Source organism: Mizuhopecten yessoensis, unplaced genomic scaffold (genome assembly GCF_002113885.1).
Source record: "Mizuhopecten yessoensis strain PY_sf001 unplaced genomic scaffold, ASM211388v2 scaffold10107, whole genome shotgun sequence".
In the NCBI taxonomy this organism is placed as follows: Eukaryota; Metazoa; Mollusca; class Bivalvia; order Pectinida; family Pectinidae; genus Mizuhopecten; species Mizuhopecten yessoensis.
In genome coordinates this window covers 260624-285963 of record NW_018408382.1, presented here as the reverse complement: position 1 = coordinate 285963, position 25340 = coordinate 260624, and the positions used below count along the sequence as shown (strand labels likewise).

The following is a 25340-nucleotide window of genomic DNA, read 5'->3' as shown; positions in this document are numbered from 1 at the left end:
TAATATGATGTTGGTAATACATTATCACTCAAATATATGTTTTTTTATTGGTCCTCTTTTTTGACAGAACAACCTATAGATTTTTGTTAAAGTTCCTAGCCTCCAAGCTTTATATATAAGTTATAGATTTATATACATGTACAGTCTATTAAGTGTCTTCAACAGTTCACATGTTTTCTGCTACATTTTTTTCACCAATATCAATTTCCTAAAAAACAAGCTTTGAACCTAAGTTTGTATCTTGAATTATAATGACAAAAACAAATCATTTAACCTTTTGACTTGGAACATTTCTGAAATACTTTAAGAATGATTCGTAAACTAATAATACCAATTTGTTTGACTGGAATCCACTAAATCACCCCTGCATTTTGTTTGTACTTAACAATGAATATTTTAACAATAGATGAGCCCAATGTATACTAGTCATGTCTGAACTTGCATTGTACGGTAAACAGCAAGAAAAATCACCAAAATGTGGCACAATATGCATACACTAAAGTACAAAATATCAAAGACATTTAGTGTTCATTCATCTAATGGGGCTTAGCTAAGATTTGCATATCAGAGAAAACATTTTACAAAAACAATTTCACAGCCTCTGGAAGACTCCACTTATCATTGAATTCTAATCTTATTGTCGTCTTCCTTTTGCACAACTCTAATGAACTTCTGATTCAAACATGTTATCGTAGTCCATGTGTTAGCACACCATACACAGGGATTGTAACAATGTACATGGCACAGAGTGCATGTCCTCTAGCGATGACTCATATGCCATACATGGTACGTGTGTTCTGACGACATGCATGTAACACCTCTGTGACAGAGCATCTCTTCAGAAAGGCCACATGTTCAGCTACAGTGATAGCCATTCCTGGGTGTGAAAAGTGCACTTCCTCTTTAGGGAACTGCAATAAGATTGAAAAGACGTTATTATAAAAGATCTTGCCTTTAAGAATCTCCCAATAGGAAAACATTGATATCACAAAACCCGAAATCAAATCATCTTAGACTGATATTTCACAGACAAACATAATGTTTTTGAAAAACAAGGGGCCCAAGGGCCTTAGAGGTCACCTGAGTTATATTATAAGTACTTGTAGCTCAATTTCATTGTTGAGATGTACAAAATGTGGAAAACAACATGGAAACAAAGTGAAATACAATACCAAATGTAAGAACTTTTAAACTATAATCTCCATTGAGGCCCCACCCCTCTAGCGCCTGGGGATGGGGCAGGGTTATTTTTTCATGGAGATTCTTAAAGGTTGAAAGTGGATCAAGGTAATTCATTTGAACAAACTTGGTAGTCCTTCATCCCAGCATGCTACAGGCCTAATTTCAGTACCCTGGGCCTTTTGGTTATTGAGAAGTTGTTCGAAGATTTCAAAACATTTGACCCCTGTGACCTTGAAAATTGGTCAAGGTCATTCATTTTAACAAACTTGGTAGCCCTTAATCCCAGCATGCTACAGGCCTAATATCAGTACCCTTGGCCTTTTGGTTATTGAGAAGAAGTTGTTTAAAGGAAAAAGTTGACGCCGGACAGACGGATGATGGAAGACGGACGCTGCACCACGGCATAAGCTCACTTGCCCTTCGGGCAAAATATACCCAAAAGTTTTGTTTCCCTAAATAAACTATAGTAAACTTATTTAAATAAAGCCCCTGATGATCTTTCCATCCATGCAGAGAAAATGACTGTAATACCTCTGAGTCTGGAGAAGAAGATTTTTGAAATATTGGTTAATTTTCCCTTTTGGGCCCCGCCCTGGCCCCTAGGGTTTGGGTAGGAATCCCAATTTTACAATTTAAAACCATCTTCTTCCTCCAAGGATAATTCTCACCAGGTAAAAATAATTTCCAACAGAAAATTGTCAAAATATACCCAAAAGTGTTGTTTCCCTATATAAACTATAGTAAACTTTACCCCCTCCCCAAGGGAGAACGGATAGCTCGGGGGTCCTGAAATTTACAATTTAAATAAAGCCCCTGATGATCTTTCCATCCATGCAGAGAAAATGACTGTAATACCTCTGAGTCTGGAGAAGAAGATTTTTGAAATATTGGTTAATTTTCCCTTTAGGACCCCGCCCTGGCCCCTAGGGTTGGGGTAGGAATCCCAATTTTACAATTTGGTAGCCTCATCTACCAAGGACGATTCTGATCAAGTTTGAAAAAATTCCATCCACTGGTTCTTGAGAAGAAGTTGATAATGTAAAAAGTTTACGCACGACGGACGACGACGGATGGGAAGTGATTGGAATAGGTCACTTGAGCAAAGCTCAGGTGACCTAAAAAAGACATCTTTTCCTCTTTCTTTTTCTCTTTGTATGTATCGAAGTCAAACCTACTCATACAACCACCTTCTTTAAAATACCACTTGTGTTAAGTGTAAAGAGACCACCTGTACTAAGAGACCTCTTGTGTTAAAATAAAAGACTACTTTTTGGACATCTTCTGGGGGTAGGGGGTCATCTTCACTGTATAATCAGTCACAACTTACCAAGAGGGTTGAATTTCTTTTCTTTGGTATCCAGTTCCAATAATATCCAGCAGTTTATAAACCTACCTTCCTTAGTATAAAGTATGGAGCACCAGTCTCCAGTAAGTTTACCCACCAGTATGAAACCAACCATGGTATATAGTATTGAGAATCAGTTATATCAAGCAGTATAAACCTACCTTCCTTGGTATAAAATACGGAGCATCAGTCTCCAGTAAGAGTCGATCCAGCGGTATGAACCTGGCGACCTCATGAGAAGGTGTGGCTGTGCGATAGGTCACCAGTGGGGTCAGGCCAATGTAGAGATTTGGGAACAAGTTCATCCACTTCTTGGCAGACTGGTAGTTCCCAGTGAAACAGTGGCAGTGGATTCGGTAGTTTCGAGGGACTGTCTGTAAATTATAGGAGAGGATGCTAGTAAGTCAAGCATGTAATTACTGTAAATCCTAACATGAATGCAAACAGAAAACAGCATGCAGTTTAATGATTTTGTGTAATTTAAGTATGAGATCATATAGTTAAAGTGAAACAACAGGAAGTGAGTCAACCTAACGATATTCCCCACTTCCTTAGTAAAATGGGTCTATAATATACTTGGTATGACAAAGGAAATTCATGAATTACAGGTCTGTCTCCATCCTGGTTCAACTTGTGTTTTTGATTCTTTATAAAGCAACACATACTTGTTTGAACCACATCAGTTAAAAAAAATTACAGTTCAAAAGACTTATTTTATCGAAAAAAGGTCTTAAAAGAAAAATACAAACCTCTTCTAAAATCTGCAAGGCATCTTCCTCTGCCTCTCGACAGTGTATCACAAGTGGTTTGTTCATCTCGAGAGCAAGTTGGATTTGTTTGATAAACACAATCTTCTGAGAGGTTTTATGTTGTTTAAATCTAAGATTAACAATATTAACAGACTTACTAACACAAATTTAACTAGACATTCTGAAAACAACATGTTTTGGCTGATTAATGATTGAAGGTATTGCTCTTTATGCAAATAAAACATGACGACAACAATCCTTCTTTTATAACCTATTGCGAGAAAGCTATATATTAAATGATCATATGCTCATTGTAGTATAAAACACTGACAGTAAACAAGAGGCCCAATGGGCCTGCATCGCTCACCTGGTATTAATCTCACACTTGTAAACTTAAAAGTGGACTAAATTACAGCTACAGGCAGAACATCAGTGTGACCTTGAATGTCAAACAATGACATTAGGTTGAAAGCGGGTCAAGATAATTAATTTGAACAAATTTGGTAGCCCTGATTGCTACAGGCCAAACATCAGTACCCTGGGCCTTTTTGTTATTCAGAAGAAGTTGTTTAAAGATTTTAAGACATTTGACACATGTGACCTTGAAATTTGGTCAAGGTCATTCATTTGAACAAACTTGGTAGCCCTTCATCCCAGCATGCTACTGGCCAAATATCATCACCTTAGGCCTCTTGGTTATTCAGAAGTTGTTTAAATGTTTTGAACATATTTGACCCATGTGACCTTGAATATAAATCAAGGTAATTTATTAGAACAAACTTGGTAGCCATTTATCCCAGCATGTTACTGGCCGAATATCATCACCTTATGCCTCTTGGTTATTCAGAAGAGGTTGTTTAAATGTTTTGAACATATTTGACCCCTGTGACCTTTAATATAAGTCAAGGTCATTTATTTGAACAAACCTGGTAGCTCTTCGACCCAGCATGTTACTGGACAAATCTCATCACCCTAGGCCTCTTGGTTATTCAGAAGAAGTTGTTGAAAGGTTTTAAACATATTTGACCCCTGTGACCTTGAATATAAACCAAGGTCATTTATTTGAACAAACTTGGTAGCCCTTTAACCCAGCATGTTACTGGCCAAATTTAGGCACCCTAGGCCTCTTGGTTATGCAGAAGAAGTTGTTGGAAAGGTTTTAAACATATTTGACCCGTGACCTTGAATATAAGTCAAGGTCATTTATTCAAACAAACTTTGTAGCCCTTCATCCCAGCATGCTTCTGGCCAAATATCATCACCCTAGGCCTTTTGGTTACTGAGAAGAAGTTGTTTAAAGTAAAATGTTGACGACGGACAGACGACGGACGCCGCACCATGCCATAAGCTCACTTGGCCCTTTGGGCCAGGTGAGCTAAAAATTACCCAAACTAACTGTTACCTAAACTTGCTATAAAGTGACAGTCCTATACTTACATGCCAGAGTAATCTAGACCGATTTCTCCCAGAGCCACCACTCTCTTGTGCTGTAGACAGCGGATCAGGCCCTCCTCAGCCCGGGGTGAGAACTCGGTGGCATTCTTTGGGTGACATCCAAATGCTAACCAGACATCCTCCTCAAGGGCAATCTCCTTCCACAACCCTGACAGTGAACAATGTAGATAAGTATGAACTGGCCGTCCATTACAAGGATGAGTACATGACAAAATCAACACAAAACAGTTTTTAATACTTTTTTTTTTAAAAGTCAGCAAATTTCTACTCCATTATGTCAATCACAATCTATCAAACATTTTCTTATCAATGAAATTGTAAAATTATGTTCAATTTCAACCCGACATTTAACTAACTAAATTGTGTTAGAATGATAAACGAAACATCCACAGAGTGAACGTAGAGCGAGTTCGAATTAGACGATTTAATGTAAACAATGCAGAATCTACTGTTTGGAGTGTTGTATATGTGTTACATGGTAAGAGTTATTTACAAATTCATCTTGCTCCTAACAATCACAAAAGTTGCCCTGCCGCGAAATTAACCTTGCATGTACACAATACTCTATACTGCTGGTATGTACCTAAATAAATACCTACCTTCTTGTCGGAAGCTGCCAGGGTGACAGAAGACTGCCACACACCCTTCAAAACAGTCAGGCATGGTAGCCTCGTGTACAATCTTGTACTTGGACCAGGTGCCTCTGAACCCTTGGCGGTTGAACAGGAAATCCAGATGGCAGTGTGAGTCAATAAATGTGCCACAGTAGCTCCTACATTTCTCCTTGAAGTTCGCCTTCCAGTCAACCAGATGAAAAGATGAGCTGCTCTCTGAATCCGTGTTGCTGCCGAGCAGGCGTGTCCTCTCTAAAAACTTTATCCTTGGTGGCAGCACTAGACGTTCAGGACTTTTTCGGTGGGCTTGCAGTTTTGACAGCTCAGGGATGCTTTCTTTGGTTGGATGTGGAGTTGTTGGAGATTTCACATCTGAAGCGTTTGTAGAGGGTGAATGATTATTAGGCTGATGGTAGGCACCTCCATAGGAGTCAGTGCCTGAGCCAGCTTGGTACCAGTTTGGTGGAGAAAAGTAGCAGCTTGGGGGGTACATACATGGTGGCTGATGATGGCCAAACAGAGGTGATACGGACATACCCATTGCTGGGGGAGGAGGGCTCGCCCAGAACGGTGCCCAGGGGTAGGACCCTGGGCTAGATGAACTCTGCTCACTTGCTGAAGATGAAACCTCTGAATGCTTGTAGTTTGATGATGAATTTTTAGGTGTTTTTCTCTCGTTTTCCTTTGCTCTCTGGCTGTCGCTCTCAGGACCATCTGTCAAAGTAATCTTTTGGCGTCTGTGTGGTGGAACATACGCGGTAGCTTTTTTGTCATCGTCTTTCTCATTTTCTTTAGTGTTCAGTGAGTGCCTTATGAAATGATAGATGTTGTTTCGAGGTAACACATGCCTCCTCTTGTGCCCAACACTGCAGTCCTCATCATCATTTAGTTCCTGTTCCTCCACATCTAGTTTCCGTTTCTCACTAGAGCAGTCGCTGTCTTGAGACTGGTCATCTTTCCCAAACAGAGCAACTCTCGACTTTGCAAGCTGATCTTTCTTTTCTTCTTCAGAATCATCTGTCTCGCTAAAACCGTAGTCTACAAGCTTTGGGCTGTTGAGCTGCAAATCTTGCATTTCATCTGCGCTCACCCCTTCCTTTGCACTCGTTAACCCTGTGCTACAGTCCATCAGGTTCGGAGGTTTTCCTAACTCACCACGTTTCTTCTTGGCGTCATCTCTGGACACAAAAGACACACATCCCGTCGACTCCCTATTGTAGATTGATTTTCCTCCAACTATGTTCTGCTCTACGGATACTGCGTCATTAAGTGGTGAAGATGGTCTGAACTGTAGTCTATACGGACTGCAATGTCGCATACCATAGGACATGACCTGTTGAGGCTGTGAGCCACATTCTGGAGGGTAGGGGTAGGACCCCGGGTACTGAATCCTTGGAAAAGGTTTTCTGGTCTGGGGCATGTTTGCAGGGGAGGCATGGGGACCTGTGCCCCTAGGGGAGAAAGAGTTCACTGGGGCAGTTCCTTGCTGCATCTGGTTCCACAGCTCCCTGCTAGGAGGGGGAGGGATCACACTGTTCGATCTCGTGGCCAGTAACCCTCGGGGACTGTAGTGCATACGTATTCCATTTTCAGTGGAGTCTGAAAAACAGAGAAGAAAAGTAAGAACGTACATAAAACATTATTTGTCTTGATCACTGTCAAAATTTGTTATATTGGGAGAAATTAAAGTAAACATTTAAAACCATGGACTTTGTTATCTCTGAAAATCAAGATTTCATTTTGAAGTATGACTTCATAAGTCATTTTAATGAAGAATTTGTAATATTTGTTTTTTTAGTAACATATCACATCCTCAAGAAATCTTTGAAATATCATCCTCACACTGTTATAGGGAGCTCTTTACAAACAAGAGGCACAGCAAATTATAACTTGATATTGTGACATACCCATGTCAATGACTACTGATCATGAATTCTGTGATCGAGATGAAAACAGGATTGTTTATAGCGTTTTCAACCTTAGATGACCTATATGTTGATAACGTATTTCCCAAAACAGAATCTGCTCATGTATTGAAGCGATGTGACTCGCATTGTCATTATTTGGCTTACGTTCCAGGTCACTACCTGTATGAATATACAGCGAAGTCACAAGATCTATTCCAGAGCTCACTAATACAAATATGATAAACAGTTTTTACTTAATTTATTTGGAATTTTTTAAACACATGGTGAAACAAACTCAGGTACAGTATTCAAGAATTTAAGACACTTTTCATTTGCAAGTTTCGAAGTGCATTCAATTTTCAAAGGCATTAATCAGCCCATGAATACAATAAACTAATTGTTAAGTTCTGAAGTTTGAAGTCTAAAAGACTTTTACCTTTATCCTCTGTTGATTGGGAAGTGAAGTTATCTGAGTAGTCGAGTGCTGAGCGAACATCACAAATACGAGGTTCCCATCCCCAATGACAAAAGCAACATCTCCAGGTCCAGAACTGGACACAACCAGGTGGACACACGCACTCCTTTGGGCCATAGCCTGGGGGACTTCCTTTCTCCTGCTTTAGGTCCGGTCTATGTCTACAATCGTTTTCGACTGCTCTGAAATCCACATCAGAATGTCTTGCATACATTGTGTTATCAACCCGAGAGAACACAGGGGGTCGGTATGTCCCAGGAGAGGTTTGTGGTTTGTGATACAGTTTCTCCATTTCTAGGTCTGTTGATGTTTGGGTGCAGGATGTGGAGTCTAATGGAACATCGTGGGCACAACATTCCTCCTGACTTAAAAAGACATAAGACTCCATTACATCATCACTGGTGCAAACGTCCTCAAACTCTGAAGTTTCTTGTATTCCACTCAAACTGCTATCAGACTGTGGAATAATAGATCCGTCTTCTTCTTCGACATTTTTTAAACATCCAGACGTCACACTGTCCGATGATAGACCTGACCTGACCTTACTGACACTATCCCCACAAGTCTGGACTTCACACCATTCATTGTTGATGGGCTTTTCAGCCAAAATCTCTTCTTCACTAATGATCTTGTTGTCTTCGTGTTCTAAAACAGAAGTACCAATAAGGTTTAAATCTAATAAAGTTGAATCCCATTCTTCAAGTTGGTGCCGAGTATGTGAGCCACCTTCTGGAGGTTTCCCAGTTGGGTTATTGTTGCTATATAGACTTGTCTTCTTAAACTCCTGCTCACCAGGTACAACTTGTTCCATAGTTTCAGTCTTTTCCTGAGTTTTCAGTATACCTTCAATATCCAACAGATGTGAGTCCCAGTTTTCTTCTGGTTCATCCAATACTGGGTTCTGTTGTCTATCAGAATCAAACCAGTGGCACTTGAACTTCCTCTCATAATTTTTCCTTTGGTCACCAATCCTATTCCACTCATTCCGAGTATGGTTACCTGAGGTGTGCATTGGTTGAACAACCAACACCTTTTCCAGGTCTTTATCCCCATTTTCTGTAATCTGTGATGATTTCAGATCAACATTCAAATGGTGCTCATTTTTACTGCTACAGGTTAACCTTCTACCTGATGTTCCATTATCCTCTATTCTATTCATATCTTTCCGATAATCACTCTTCTTCTGATTTTGCTCCATGCCGCAGCCATAATTTTCCTGTTGACAGGTAGATTTACAATGTTGTTTAGAAGAGGGATACCATACAGTGTTGGGACTATCCCTGTTCAGTGTTACATGTCCTCCTTTGGGAACAGAAGAAGTCCTTTGACAGGTACAGTTATGCTGAGTATTTGAAGAGGACTTGAACTGTGATCGACCACAGGTTTTGCACACTGCGTTTTTTTGATCTGCATCTGTACCATGGCCATTCACTTGTCCGTGATATGTCCCATAATTTCTCACATCACGGAATGTCACAGAATTTGTTTTGTAGTCTAGCCAGAAAGATCTAGAATTGTGTTGACCAGCTTGATGTTTTATGTCACGGTTTGCTTCGCTGCGTTTGTTTTCTTGCTGTTGGTCAGTTTTATACTGTAAGGACTGGTTATGAGTGTCCTTCCCACATTGTCCAGAAAAAGAATTAACATCCATAACATGTTCTTTGATCCTGATAGCCGGTCCATCAGAAGTTTCAAATTTTAGAACTGTGCCCTTCTCATTTTCCTCTTTTACCTCTAACTTCTCCAGTTTTTTGTCACTTGCATTCTCTGTCCTACTTTCTGATGTAAGCATGCTTACATTTGTTGCCGACACACCCTCCTTGGTAAACTTCACTCCGTCATCAGAGGGGTTAATACTACTACCAGGAGGTGTGACCACCGGCAACAGATCCGTATCCCAATTCTCATATTCTGAACTCTCTACTTGCTTGCTGTCATTTGCTTCTCTGTCATATTTGTGATTGACCTTCAGGTTTTCTCCAAGTTTCTTCTGTGATTTTTGATATTTGTGTTCCATACTGCTGTGTCCAGGCTGCTTTGGATCTGAACTGACTGGCTTCTTCGACCCCTGTTCTTTTTCTGAACCTATGTTACCTCGGCTCTCTGAACCTATGTTACCTCGGCTCTCTGAACCTATGTTACCTCGGCTCTCTGAACTATTCTGTCTTTTCAGTGTAGTACAGGAAACTGATTCCCAGTGAGTGGAGTTGGTGCCCTTTGGTTCTGAATGGACTATTCTACTAGACCCTAAGTCATTGTGGAAACATCTGGATCCTGAACGATCTTGGTGATATGAACTATGTTCTGCATAACAATACTTGCCATGCTGTGAACGATTCTGATCTCTCGATTCTGAACTTCTATATATTCTACTTTCTGAACTCCGATGACTTTGTGATGAATCGTTCTCGTGTCCAAGTCTCGACCTGGTGTGATCTTGGGACGACTTGTCATGTCTTATTGGTTCTGATCTGTTATCACTTGTGGACGAGTTGTCTTGCCTTGAAGGTTCTGATCTGTTATCAGTTGAGGACGAGTTGTCTTGCCTTGTAGGTTCTGATCTGTTATCAGTTGTGGACGAGTTGTCTTGCCTTGAAGGTTTTGATGTGTTATCAGTTGTGGACGAGTTGTCTTGCCTTGAAGGTTCTGATCTGTTATCAGTTGAGGACGAGTTGTCTTGCCTTGTAGGTTCTGATCTGTTATCAGTTGTGGACGAGTTGTCCTTCCTCAAAGGTTCTGAACTGTTATGAGTACTGAAGGATTTGTCCTGCTGTGTAGGTTTCAACCTGTTATGATGACTGGACGAGTAATTCTGTCTTGAAGACTGTGACCTGTTGTGACCTTTGCATGAGTTGATGTTCCTTATAGATTCTGAAATGCTGTGACCTCCAGATGAGTTGTTCTGTCTTAGAGGCTGTGGACTTGTGTGATCTTGGAATGGTTTGTCCTGCCTTCTAGGTTCTGTACTGCTGTGACCATGGGATGAATTGTCCTGTTTTACAGATTTTGAACTACTGTGACCTCGGGATGAACTTTCCTGCGTTCTTTGTTCTGAACTGTTGTGACCTTCGCATGAGATATTGCGACCTTGAAATGATTTGTCCTGCCTTACAGATTTTGAACTGCTGTGACCTCGGGATGACTTTTCCTGCCTTACATGTTCTGAGCTGTTGTGACCTTTAAATGACCTCTCCTGCTGTATAAGGTTTGTGGTACCCTTTATTCCAAATTTGGGATTATCACAACTTTTTAAATCACAATCCCTAGAATCTGACACATCCAAATTTTGAGATTCTGGATTGCTAGATTCCTGATTAAGGTGATCCTCTGGCTGTGAAGTTTCTGAATGTCTGACTTTCTGATTACAGATATCCTCATGTTGTGAAGTTTCTGAATGTCTGACTTTCTGATTACAGAGATCCTCATGTTGTGAAGTTTCTGCTTGTCCAGATTTTTCGTTACAGATATCCTCAGACCTTCCTGAATTTCTAGCTTCCTGATTGAGATGTTCAACAGATTCCGGAGGTTCCTTGTGTTCAAGCTCCATATGGTTCTGATCCTTAAACTCTGGAGATTGTTTCAATTTACATGCATTATCTCCATGTTGTATAGGTGTAGACTCTTGGGTATTGAGAACAACTCTAGTTGATTCTGACTTACCCTCCTGATTCACTGTCTGTTCTGAATAGATTTGAAATCCTGATCTTAACCTTCCATCTGTTGTGGATCCTGAATGATGGTGATTTCTGAAGTCCGGACTGTCTTGTATCCGAGAATCTGACTTTATTTTACCTGCCTTCTCTAAAGAAGTGTTACCAGTAGATTCAGAATTGTCTCGAAATTTAGGCTCAGAACTAACTTGTGGTATGATTGTATGTTGCCACGTATTATCTGCTATGGATTTCCTGATTTCCTCTGTTGCTGACTCAGAACTAACTTGTGGTATAATTGTATGTTGCCACGTATCATCTCCTATGGATTTCCTGATTTCCTCTGTTGCTGGCTCAGAACTGACTTGTGGAATAATGATAGGTTTGGACTTGCCATGTCTTATGGAATCTGAACTTTCATCCTTTGATGATTCAGAATAATTTCTCTGACGACGTTCTGTGTACTTGGATGCAGAATTGTCCAGTCTCTTAGGCTCTGAACTGACCTGGGCAATGATAATGGGCTCCATTTTTGAAGTTTCCTTTTTACTCTGTTCAGAACGAACCTGACGAGCTGAAGGGTTTTTCAGCCCGGCCTTCACCCTGACCTGTTTCATGGCTCGTAGGCTGTCTCTGTACATTACTGGCTTGGCCATCATTGTCCTTCCATCGCTGTCAGGTGGGGTCAATACCTTAGCCTTCATTTCTACTGACAATGCCTGGACCTTTGAGTTAATCAAGCTATTATATGTAGTTTTCGTGTCAGTCCCTGATTGTCTCCCCCTGATGTTCTTATGAGAGGTTGGAGATCCACTTGGAGACCTTTGTATGGGAGATACAGTTAATGTATGTCCTCTGGCGATGCTCTTGGTATATTTGGACTTTTTCTTTGGTTTCTTTGGTCTTGGCCTCGAGCTCCTAGCTACTGAAGAGCTATCGGAACTAGCTGAGGAATAGTCTCGCCAAGGCGAAGACTTTATACTTAGTAAACTTGGAATTGGAGCAGTCTTACTTTCCCAACTGTTACAACATCCAATGTCCTTGCTTGGAATTTTCTGGGAAGAAGATGAATGTGAGGCATTGCTTGTGTCGGATAATGTACCCGAGTTTCTTCGTCTATTATAATAAGCTGGAATATCACACACAGGCACACGAAGGGGGGGAATCTCCATTCTCATATATTCTCGTTCATCATTTTCCATGCTCATGTTCTCCAGATTACCAGAGCATGTCAAAGATTGTTTCTGGTCATACTCCTCCTTCCTACAGTCCTGTATTTCCTGTTTTTCGCCACCATTTACTGGTTCACACTTTTGTTTATCTTCCATTTCAGACTGTTGTTCCTTTGTGAAATGAATTTTTTCCTCATTCCTCGAAACAACATTCTCAGATTGTTCCATCGTGTTTTTCTCTGATCTCACAAGTAAGGAGCCTGTTGTTTCCTCTGATCTCACAAGTGAGGAGCCTGTTGTTTCTAATTTTTCAGACGTTTCTGTTTCACATTCATCTTCAGTCTTTACCCCAATGTTTCTACTTTCAGAATCAGCTTTCCTCTTGTAAGCATCACATCCTGTGTACAAATCTTTCTCCTTCTCTTTTTCTGAATCTTGTTCAATCTCACAATCCCTTATTTCCGGAACAATCTGTTCAATCTCACAATCCCTTATTTCCGGAACAATCTGTTCTTTGTCTATACTGTTGAAAACAGTATCTTCCCTTGCAGCAGTTTTATCTTTAAGCTGTTTGGTGTCAAACGTTTGTGTTGATATGTCCAAGGTTTTACCACTTAAAGATTCATTTCCGAAATTATTTCCACAGGTCTGCTCTTTGTCCAAATATTTACCAACAATCCTTTTAGTTTCAGAACTTTTCACAACAATAACATCCGTTTCCAAAGACTTCTTTGAAATTTGCCTGTTTTCATGTGGTTTATCTTCATTCAGTTCCGTTTCTAAATTCACTTTATTTTTTTCTTCAGTTGTTTTTTTATCAGCATTTGTCAGACAATTTATTTCTGTATCCTTGCCATGTGTATTACATTCCCGTTGATCTCTCTTACTCTCAGCCTCCGATTCTTCCTCGCCTTCTTGATTTCCACGTTTTACACTTTCTTTTTCGTCCTTAACAAGCTTATCATTTTGTCCCATGTTTAATTTACCTTCATGTTTAGTACACCCGACAGAAACCCCACTACTCTTTTCAGTCTCATTTGAATCATAAAAACATCCTTCTTCGATCTCAATCTCCAGAAGATCAGAGCTCCAATCTTCTGGCTCCACTTTCTCTACCACCCTCTCTCTAGAGTTGTTTGTGTGTCTTCTTTGGCTATACCGTCTGGGCAGAGGTTTGTTAAAAATTGAGTTTTTCTCTTGGCGACTTCGGTTTGTGGTTCCATGTGATGCTACAAATCTGCTGGATTTAAAAACGTCTCTTTTATTGGATATGTTTTGAACTCCTACAGAATCAACCTCCTTGTCCATAATCACAGAAGCATTTGACACATGATTTACTGCCGATTCACATAACGCACTCTTCTCAGACTTGACTACCGTTGCAGTTTCCTGGACCGATGTTCTGCTGACTGTATTGTTAGTGGCGTCTTTCCCTTGGACATCCCGTTCCGTCATCGGTCTGCCTACTGGCAAACTTGACTCCTGTTGTCCATTTAAGTTATACCCCACTTGAGTTGACGAAGGTACTTTATCACATTCTGAAATTTTAGTTTCCGTTCTCTTTGTAGGATGTTCTCTATGGCCACCATGTACAACATGCGAGGCCAATACATCGTGTGATGATGATGATGATGGCGGCGGTTTTTCGACTGTTACAGACTCTGTTTTCTCATTCGCCACATGAAGGTTTTTTGGGACATTGTGTGGGAGAGCCTCAGAAACACTGGTTGGATTGTTGGCTGGTTCTTTATTTGAAATTCTAACTGGTTTGTTCTGCTTGATCTCCTTCATAGACTGCATAAATATGCGAGCCAATCCACCAGCTCTCCTTCCTGGCTCTCTCTTTGACCGTATGGGCACAGCAAAGCTCATCTTGACCTGCAATAGACAGAACAAATGTTGGATACTCTTCTCAGGTGTAGGTGTTTAAATATAGAAATTCCAACAGAGTGTACAAGATGGAGTTAAAACCAAGCCTTACCCCCATAACCTGCATAATACTTGACAGTACTTAATTTTCTCTAAAAAGACACCAACAGTACTTTATTTATGAACAAGAACTAAACTCAAACTATTTTTTACAAATACAGTAAGTGACTTTGACCTATGACTCAATATCCTGTACTTGTTGAATCAAATAGTAGTGAGCAACTTGATGAAATTTCATTAGTTTAAATGAAGATGAGAATGCCAGTGAAATATTTTCTATTTGAAATTCTAGTTACAGTGACCTTGACCTAGGTTTCAGTATACAGGACCCAAAACTCAAAGTATTCCAGTGCATGTATATATACTATCCTATCAACTTTCATCTAATTCTGACTGAAAATTGAGCTAAGTCTGAAAATTGAGTCAAGATTGTAGGGTGATCATTGTATATCTTTTTTAAACCATAGCAGCATTGACCTTGACCTAGGGTTTAAAACCCTTAGATGTAAACTTATTCAAGTACCAATTGTTTAATATGGGTTGAAGTTTTAATCAATTTTGATAATATATGAGCACTACAGTACTGAACATCTGTGAGAATGTTTCAAAGGATATCATGATGGTAATTATATAAGAAAGATATATGGAGTCGAGATACAAATCATTTACACTCCTTTCCTTGACATAAGAAACAGACGTTTTCAAAAGCTCGCAAAACTAAGTTTTCAATTACTGTTTTTGTTTAAAACAAACTTAGCATTTATTATGCATACCAAACTGATGAATCTTATTCCAAAAGTTGTTCCACTATTTCAATGTGAAGTCACAAAACCATGCCAACAGATGACAGATATCTTACACCTCCTGCTCTGTTTCACTCTGCCAAGGTATGCGAGAAAAGTCAGCTACATTTTTGTTAGTTGAATGTATAAACATATAACATGATACCCCTTTATAAGGATGCTGCAGTAATTTTTGGACTGGGTCTAACCTGATTTCGATATATATTTTGAACCACCAGGTTTCAACAACAGCACTTTTAAAACAAATTTCGGAGAATAAATTTCAAACTTTTTTTAAGCAGTTTTAAGTATCAACCTCAAATCCTGCTAGAAATATTACATATAAATATTGAAATGTAACAACAAACAAAAGTCTTTAGGGTCTAAAATAACTTGAGAGAATAGAATCTTATTCAAGTGAGATACAGGCCAGTCATGGGCTGTCTTCTAGTCTGCAGTTGGTAAAATCATTGTTACCATACATTGATAGTGAAACCTATTAGACTTAAAAGAGTTATTTCCCTTTCATCTGAATCAGTTACTTAATAGTGACTGATGGATATGTTGAAATTTGACCCTTGGATGTGGTCCCTTGGCCTATGGGATATTTTTAGACTCAAAATTAAATATCTATCTATTAATCATCTCCACGAAGTAAGAGCAAAATTAGGACAGGAGAATTTAAGTAAAAACTTAAAATAGATTTTCAATATGGTGACCATGGCAGGTATATTAGACTTCCAATCATCGTGAACTATAGCACAAGTTCATGAGCTCTAACAAGTGTGAGCAAAACTAGCCCTGTAGAACCTGATTTTGTACCTGGAATAAGTTTCAAAAAACAAATCAAAGGTTACTGTTTGATCTTTGTTTAGTTTAATCATCCTGAAAACGAATAATTCATTTTCAGGACCATAAGTTGATTGTCTCTACCAAATTTCCGTTACATCTGCTCATTATATCTTGCTTAAGTTTAAGATAGTTTTTTAAGATGGTGGTGATCATGGAAGCCATATTGGATTTCCGACTGACATGAAAAATAGCAACACTATGTCAGGTTCATGTTCTTAAATTAACAGTCCTGGGAAGTTTTATTGAAATGCTCGCAGCAAACTAGAGATTAAGCTTGAAATAGATTTTCAAGATGGCCATCAGGGTGCCTTTCTTGGATATCTGACTGACCAGAAAAATAACACGTTGTCAGGACCCTATACTGAACATTCCTATCAAGTTGAAATCCTGTTAGCAATATTGTTTAAGCATGATGAAGTGTAACGAGGACTGATTGCAAAATTGCAAAATGTCACTTGAACATTTGGCTCTGGTATTAACCTAAAACCATCATTCATTGCTTAAGAAAACTGAATAATCTGTTGGACACACGTTGAAATTGGAAAACTGGCTTCATTGCAATATTTAAAATTTAGGAACCTTTGTTTCTTGTAACCGTAACAGGTTGATTGGGATTGCATCCCTTTGCTTATATTCTTAACCATGTGATAAGGTTCAAATGTGCAGAAGGATTAATAAGGAAGTGGCTAGTGCCAACTCATTACATAGAAAATGATGTTATCAGAAGCACCCCATTCAGACAGTAATTGAAATACAAGTTACCTACCTAAAGGATAACCTTTGCAGGGAGAGTTCAAAGCTCTGGATACAAATTTCACGATGTACAATTTCAGATTTCATATCATCAACGTGGAGCTATCTTCATTCTAAAAAATACGGGTTGACATTTGTCTCCAAACAAACAAGGGCTTTGGCTGTAATTAAGTTCCATTTTCCCAATTAATTGTCACTTTTAATATTGCAAACATTTGATACCAAAAATAATACCTAAATGCACAACATCAGGGGGTAGTAATGATATCGGAGAACTTTCGATGAAATTGACCCAGTAATTTTTTAGGAGTTGTCCGGAAAAGGAATTTTCAACAAAAGGCCATTACTCCATTAAAAAGGGACACACCACATGAGGGGATAGTTATCATAACTGAATTTTGTGTTGAAATTGGCCCATTACTTTATAAGGAGTTGTCTGGACGACAAAAAAATTCTACGGACAGACAGACAGACAAGCTGATTCCAGTATACCTCCCTAACTTCGTTGCGGGGGCATAACTATGGACCAGGAGGATTCTAAATATGAAAACTGAGAAAAGAAGTCTGTCAATTTGCAAGTACTTCTTGAAAAAGAGCCACAACAATTTTGAACTGCCAAAATCAAAGATGGCTATCGACTCATGGCCATCATGTTTTTCGAATCAGTCTCAAAATAAAACATGCACAACTATGGATCAAAGGGACCTTCGTATAAAATTTGAGAAATATCTGCATGATACCTTCTTGAGAAAGAGCAATAACAAGAAATGTTTAAGGACAGACAAATGATGAATTAGGCAATCATTAAAGAGCAATCTGATCGGCCCACCATTATCATGATCAGATGGTGGGCTAAATATGGATCTTAAAAGCTCACTTAAGCTATTGACTCAACTTGAAAAGCATTCAGTTTTTCCAACTGCAATAGGATGTGATCTGAAACAACTATAGGTTGTAAAAGAATTAGCTAGACAAATGACAGTTTAACATAATCACTATATTTATTATTGTTTACCTTTTTCTGTGGGAACTACCAAAATCATCAGGAAACTATTGAATCATTGAGTCAATTTGGTTTTGATCAATACATTTTAATCATTTTCTTGAAGACCGTTAACAAAGCAGAGACAGTGGAAATGAGATATTGAGGTCACTGATTAATAGAACCTTCCCCTACCGTGAGGATGCGACAGAGAAATCTCCAACCCTCTGGGTGATTTTTTTGGTTGTCTAACCCTCGGCTAAGGCCCTGCCGAGGGTTAGACAACCAAAAACTAGAAAATGTCTGTAAGAGATAAATGCCCCCGCTGTCATGTGAAATTAGTTTCAGTGTTCTATAAAAAGTTACAACAACTTAGATCTTGATACCCTGAAATATGCACACACACAAGGTACTACACTAAAAGTTGATAAGTTGATTTTAATATTCATATTTTTTTCCTGTATGTTATTATCATCTCCATAACATATTGAATGAAGTTGCTAAGTGTTTAAATTGAATCAGTTGATGATTTTCTATATATAGCAACAGTGACCTTGGCCTTGACCTTGGAACCCTGAAACACAACAGTGTCCAAAATATACTCATACTTGACCTTTGCATAGAGTTTGACCAAAATCCATGAAAGAATGAAGTTGCTAAGTGTTTAAATTGAATCAGTTGATGATTTTCTATATATATAGAAAGTGTGACCTTAGCTTGACCTTGGATCCCTGAAACACAACAATGTCCAAAGTATACTCCTACTTGATCTTTGTATAAAGTTTGACCAAAATCTGTCAAAGAATGAAGTTAAAGTTTGACCAAAATCTGTCAAAGAATGAAGTTGCTAAGTGTTTACATTGAATCGGGACAGGACGGGACGGACATGGGCAGCATTATATGCCCCCCCATTTTATGGCGGGGGCATTAAAACACCCAGAGGGTTGGCGATTTTCTATCACACCCTCAAGGTAGGGTATGATTGTTTTTCTCCCATCCTATTATTTCGGTCACAACTTCACAGACAGTAGTGTAAACAAAAACACATGTGGGATATGAAGATCGTCATTCCCTTTTGATGACGTCACAATTACCGATGACCCATTTTAATGATGTCACAATTGAACATGTGCTTATCGGCACGAGCCTATCTCCCCCTAGGGGATGACAAGCTGATCTTTCCCGGCTATAATGGGAGACACACCTCTGAAGGATGGTAGAAAAAGCCATCATAGAATTGTTCAGACTAAGGTTATTATTCTTTTCCTATTGGGATTATAGGTGACCTTGTTCAGGGGTTTTCCATTCTACTAGCCAAACAGGTACAACTATGGACCAAAAGGATCATGCATACAACGTTCGTCATGACCTCTTTAGTTCTTTTCCTAGAAATCGCAGTAACAAACTTTGCATATAATAATAAAATCTATATAAAATCCAAGATGGCCACATGACATTTTTTCCAGACTCGGCCATATTTCAAAACAAGTGAAAATAGGAAAGTGAAAGGTGAACCAAGGGGAAATATACACCATATTTGGTCATGATATCTTCAGTTGTTCATAAGAAATATCAATATAAAGCTTGACAAGCAACTTCAAGATTGTTGTCTGGCAGTCATTTTGCTTCTCTGACCAATCATAAATTTGAGCATGCACAATCATTGTACTTCGGAAATCATGAATACCAAGTAATGACATCCTCAGTGGTTCGTGAGAAATAGTGGTAACAGACTTCACATGCTATTAAATCCAAGATGGCTGTCTGTGACCGTTTTGTTTTTCTAGCCCATCACAAATGGAATAAAGTAATAAGTTTTTTCATGACACCTTCATTAGTTCCTGAGGAATTGGGATAACAAGCTAGACAGGCATGCACAACTATGGACCAAGAAGTAGCATGCATTCCAAGTTTCACCACTATCCTTATGTTATCACTTCTGGGAAATAGTGGTAACAAAAAGTGTTTCCAGACTGACAGGCAAATGCAAGACCATGGACGAAAAGTTATTTGACTAGCCAAACATCATCCTATGGTGGGCTACTCACATTGCTTTGGTTGGGTTAACATAACCTTTATGGCAATATACACATGTACACATGGGCGTCAACATTCCAGATTTCCAGTTTATCTTGCGAAAAATGTGGTCTGAACCCTATTTGTCATTGTGGCACCCTGCTTAATATTTGTCACATCTAAATGTGATGTATTTTATTTGTAAGTGTTATTTGCATCATTTAATAATTTGTGTTTACTTATCTTGATATTGTGTGCAGATGCCGGAAAATCTGTACCACGGCCAGTTTTCAAACTTACATTTTGTACTTTCGTTTTGACCTCCCTTTGATCCGCCTCTGGGTTATAAGTAATCTTTAACCTACAATTGTACACCCCTGCAAGGTAACTTAAGGTCTAACTTAGGAAATGATACATTCAATAGGTGTAATTTCATTTTTACAGCCAAAAAACTAACACATTTCTTTTTGTTATTTTTGCTTTAGCCAACACTTACTGTCCATAAGCTTGTTTTCTGCAAAGTGACAGCACACCAAGGCCTTTGCTACAGCATCTGTACACCAAAAAAATGAGAATTAATAATTACTTTCAAAGAGAAAATTTTAGAAGTCCGGATTTTTTCACTTGATCTCAACTTCTTTTAAATTTTTGTCTACTAACAATTTCTTCATCGCCTAATTTTAAACCCCAGAAGATACTTGAATAATGAATGCTTTAATCATATATTACATAATATGAGATGGTAGGCTCTGTGATTTTTTATGTTAGAAAATTAAGCAAATTACATCAAGACTAAAAAGATATCTACTCTCATATATGCTTTGAAACAAGATGCTTTTAGAATTAATTACATAACAAAACTTATTACAAATCAAAATTATCAGTTTGAATATGTCTTTTTGAAATCTAACATGTAATTTGCAAATTTGTTTGATTTACTTACCGAGAATTAACCCCTTATATGTGTTGATGAGAACACTACTGTTTCAAGTTTTTTGATTGCATAACAATGTCGGCTAGGTACATGTTTACAGTAAATGGTTGTTGCTACAGTAGTATAGTAGGCCCTAACCATCAGTGTGTTTAGGATTGTCATTGATTATCGAGAATACACGAACCAGTGACCCATCTAAGGTTCCATATGCAGTCAAGCCCAACCCACGACGGTCAGTTCTAAACAAGGATCTGTCAACCGATTCGTGTTAACTCGACAGTGTGACAGTGTATCAATTTAAGTGAAAATGGCCAATTTCGTACCAGTAACCTAAGCAATTCATTTTCAGACACGCAGAAGTGTATTAACTGTTACTTGGGCTCAGCTGCCCAGTTTCACTTTGAAAAGATGAAAAGTTTCCGATCTGTAGTGAGCATATTGCTGAGGGGGTGACGATATCTTGCACGAATATGTTATTTAGCAATTTTTCTAGGTTATTTGATACTAAACTAAGTGGACATACTATTTGTGCAGTTTCATGGTGCTCTTGCGAAAGTACATCCTACTTACCAGAAAACCTACCAATCGAATTCACGAAATCTTCCAACCACCATCAGTATCCGTTCTGCGCATGTTTCCCGCGCACGTGTCAAAAGCCGGAAAAAAAGTTAAGGAGAGTTCTGAAAAGCTGAGAACCGGGAATAGTTTCATCTAGACTTTTACAAGAGATTTGATGCAGATTGATTTTAATTCACCATTTTAGTAAGACAAGGCCATCTAGCAAATAACCTTTAATTGTTAGATGTGACATCCTCTTGTTTATTTATTTAGAGAAGCATGTATGTGTATGAGTTAGTGGCGATAAGCTATATTGAGCTGAATAAGGAATTTTCGCGCCATTTTTTCTTTAATGATACCTGTTAGCTTTTTGTTTACGAAAACAGCTGCTACAATCGGCAATACATTTACTGTTTCATTAAATGGATATCTTACACGTCTTATTTTGTGTTATTTTATAACATGAAGTCATCTGAGCAAGAAACACCCAGTCGCTCGAATAACTGGACCATTAGATCTTCATCTCTTTTAACTTCCTCCGTCGATACCGACGATTACGGAAGTGGGTCTTGTGCTGTAGTGCGTTACTTATGTCAGGGACAGTATATACGTCCCTGCATATATAGAGTGATATATTGTTTTGTTATTTTTTTGTTATTTGCTCTAGGATAAAAACAGGTTATCTCATATAGGTAGTCTCTGGTATCGTAAAGTATAAATTACTCTGTATTAGAGACGTATTATACGTCTCTGTCTGTATGAAAGATAGTAATGTAGTTATATGATATAAACGAGAAGTTAAAAAAGTAAAACTTGTAGATATAAAGTATAGCATAAGTTATAAACGATCTTGTAAGTATACATATATAAATATAGATAGTATCAATACCTTTTGAAATGTATAGCCTATAGGGTCTAGTGTCATAAACATTTTGTTAAAAAAAATAGGTACATGATAATCTGTTATATTTTGTGAAAACTGTAGCGAAGGTACTCCACGACGTCACAACTGTTATATATTGTTGTATACTGTTATATACTATCGTGCCCACATGGACCTGAGTGAGAATTTGTTACAGCTATATTATGACCTAAACTAAGGCGTTTAGAGTAATTTTACACGTTGTGGGGGGGGGGGGTTAGATTGATTTTCAGTAAAAAAAATGCCACCCCCAATGATCATTTAATGGAGTTTTATTCACACACACATACACAAAAACGTGTTAAATTACTCTAAACACCTTAGTTTAGGTCCAAATATAGCTGTAACAAATTATCAGGTCCCTATGATCGTGTCACATATGACCAAAAACGATGGTCTCGTTTCATCAGAGACATATAGAGCCAGTATGATGAGGTTGGTTGAAATATTCCTATTATGTGTAATATCAACCATATCCTCCACAGACTGTCAAGTGTAAAATGTTGGGTCGTAATCTCTAGCTTTTTCTAGGGTTGTCATTTGTCGTGATATATATTTGACACTCACATTTTGTTACTAACTTTAAAATCATTAACACAATGAAATATTCAGTAAATTTATTCTGGTTGGAGACGTATACATTTATATGTCTCTGTTCTGGTACACCGCAGATTTAGGCAGCTATTAGAAGCATAAACTTACTTCTCGTCCGTCATCACAACGTTGGATCTTGTCAGGATTTTCAAATTTAAACAAAACATGACGATGTGGGTTTTTTTAAACATCGATATAATCACAATGGCCTACCTCAATTTTGGACCTTTTTTTGCTAAAAAAACATAAAATAATTGTGCAATGCACTAATGTAACGGTTTCTGACGNAGGGGGGGGCATACGCCCATTACGCCCTCACCCGGACCCGCCCCTGGCTTAAGCTGGGTTTTTTTTAAAGACATGCCAACTGGTCCACATTCGAACAAAAGGTGCAAAACACGTAAAAAAACATCAATTAAAATGGTGTCCACGAAACGATACAGATAAAACGAGTAGTGATCCACGCTCTCCTACATTGTTTCAGGCAATGCACCCAACAGTAGCAAGTCCCGACCACAGGGACCTGAGAATTTGTTACAGCTATATTTGGACCTAAACCTATAAGGTGTTCAGAGTAATTTTACATGATTTATGATAATTGGAGTGTCATTTTTACTTTAAGTCGATATAAACCCCTAAAGCATGTAAAATTACTCTGAACACATTAGTTTAGGTCCAAATATAGCTGTAACAAATTCGCAGGTCCCTCTGGTCCCGACCATTTCTTCTCGGATAAGGACGATTTCCAACAAATCTCCTTCTCGATTTCTAATGTCCTCTGATCATGACCTAGTGCAGGACAAGGCAGACTGTCATAATATTGGATATGACAGGGGCGGGTCCAGGTGAGGACTAATCTGCTTATATTGTATTGAATATGGCAATTTATCATATTCATTAATTAAACACATACTCTGATAAAAAATGTCAAACCCTGACACTTTAACTATGAAATATACATGCTCCAAGTCAGGAACTGTTACATTAGTGCATTTGACAATTATTTTATGTTTTTTAGCGCTCGGCCAAAGATTTAATTCTACGCCCTCTTTCAAATATCCTAGAAACGCCCCTGAGATTGTATGTCGAATATACAGAAAACTTAGCAATAATTAATAAGGCGCACATACCTTAGGCTTGCGACTGAGTGTATTATAAAATATGTATAGATGTAAAAGCGAAATGTAAGTAATTGTTTCATATCAATATCATTCAAACTTCAGTAGCAAACTTAGACCAAAGACATATATATAAAGCCATATAGGTCTCTGCTTAGACTAGAATGTGTTTCTAAAACATACAGTATACGCCCCGCCCCTGCTTTGATGAAAAAATTAAGCTAAACACGAAGTCTAACCAGAGTCAGTGCATAGTCAAATATAGGTCAAGGGAATCTAAAGGTCATATGATGGTGAAGTAATCATCAGTTACGTCACGGAATTAGATTATCTAAGTCCGTGGTTATGTGTATAAAGTTTCATGACTATAGGACTAGAAATATCAGAAAATTTGAAGTCAGTGAGGTGTAAAATAAAGGTCACCGTGACCTACATATGTCACGTGACTGTGCAGTACTCATGAGGATGTAAGTGCACATAAAGTTTGATGACAGTGGTATCACTAAATGGTGCTAAACGAAAAGTCTAACCAAATGAATGAAACGGAAAGCAAAAAAAGGGGGTCACAGTAACATGACCGTGTATCATTCATGAAGATGTAATCTCAATACTAAGATTGATGACTGTAGGACTTCTAGATCTAGTATCAGAGATAATGGAGCTATAAACGCAAAGTCTAACCAGAGTCAGTGACGCGGAAAATATATTGGTTGCAGTGACCTACATTTCGAACAATGATGTAAAGGAGCTGAAAGCAAAGTCTCACACAAATGCCATATACGGACGCACATACACATGGACGGGCGGGAAAGGCAATTAAACTCTTCAACTATTGTGATCTATGGTCCGATAACAATAAAAAAATTCGGACATAGATTCTAGATTCTAGAAGCTGCGGTTCCCGCAGCTAACTTGGAGACGGATTTCCGCTGATTTTTCGGTATTTTCAAGGACAGGCAAATTATAATGTAACAATTAACATTAATTGTTTTTAATATTGTGTTTTGAAATTAGAATTACTTCCGTAATCGTCGGTATCGACGGAGGAAGTATATCAGATGAAGATGAAGATGATGATGCAAAGTAAGGATCGATTTCGTCCGCTTTTTGATTGCTATTTTGTTTTATCGAATCAGAGACAATTAACAAAACTTGAAGCAAACATTGAACACTTCAAATTATATGACATATCAACTTTCACCGGAGCCATAACTATATAATATCTTAGAAATTATTGCCTTTGTTTACGTACAGTAGACATGTAACACAACGTTGGCCCCAATGTGTAATAAAAAAAATCCGTTTTGGAGGAAATACAGCTTTGATGATTATGGTCGCGTCATCGTATTTT

At 38.4% G+C, this 25340-nt stretch overlaps 1 protein-coding gene across 4 annotated transcripts; it reads right to left on the bottom strand.

Moving 5' to 3' along the window:
- Window positions 1-585: 585 nt before the first annotated feature.
- On the bottom strand, window positions 586-21437 carry LOC110459549. 4 transcript variants are annotated; one of them, XM_021511872.1, is made up of 10 exons: window positions 21368-21424; window positions 20360-20416; window positions 16879-16913; window positions 9885-14427; window positions 7689-9836; window positions 5331-6944; window positions 4714-4879; window positions 3277-3406; window positions 2689-2901; window positions 586-911 (listed from the first exon to the last, which is right to left on the bottom strand). In XM_021511872.1, exons 4-10 carry the CDS (start codon window positions 14419-14421, stop codon window positions 771-773), a joined length of 8949 nt encoding a protein of 2982 aa, XP_021367547.1. In that variant the 5' UTR covers window positions 14422-14427; window positions 16879-16913; window positions 20360-20416; window positions 21368-21424; the 3' UTR covers window positions 586-770. The 4 variants fall into 4 exon arrangements, with proteins under 4 accessions (XP_021367547.1, XP_021367548.1, XP_021367546.1 ...); XM_021511873.1 differs by lacking the exon at window positions 16879-16913 and having other exon boundaries at window positions 21380-21437; XM_021511871.1 differs by lacking the exon at window positions 16879-16913.
- Between the last annotated feature and the right edge of the window lie 3903 nt (window positions 21438-25340).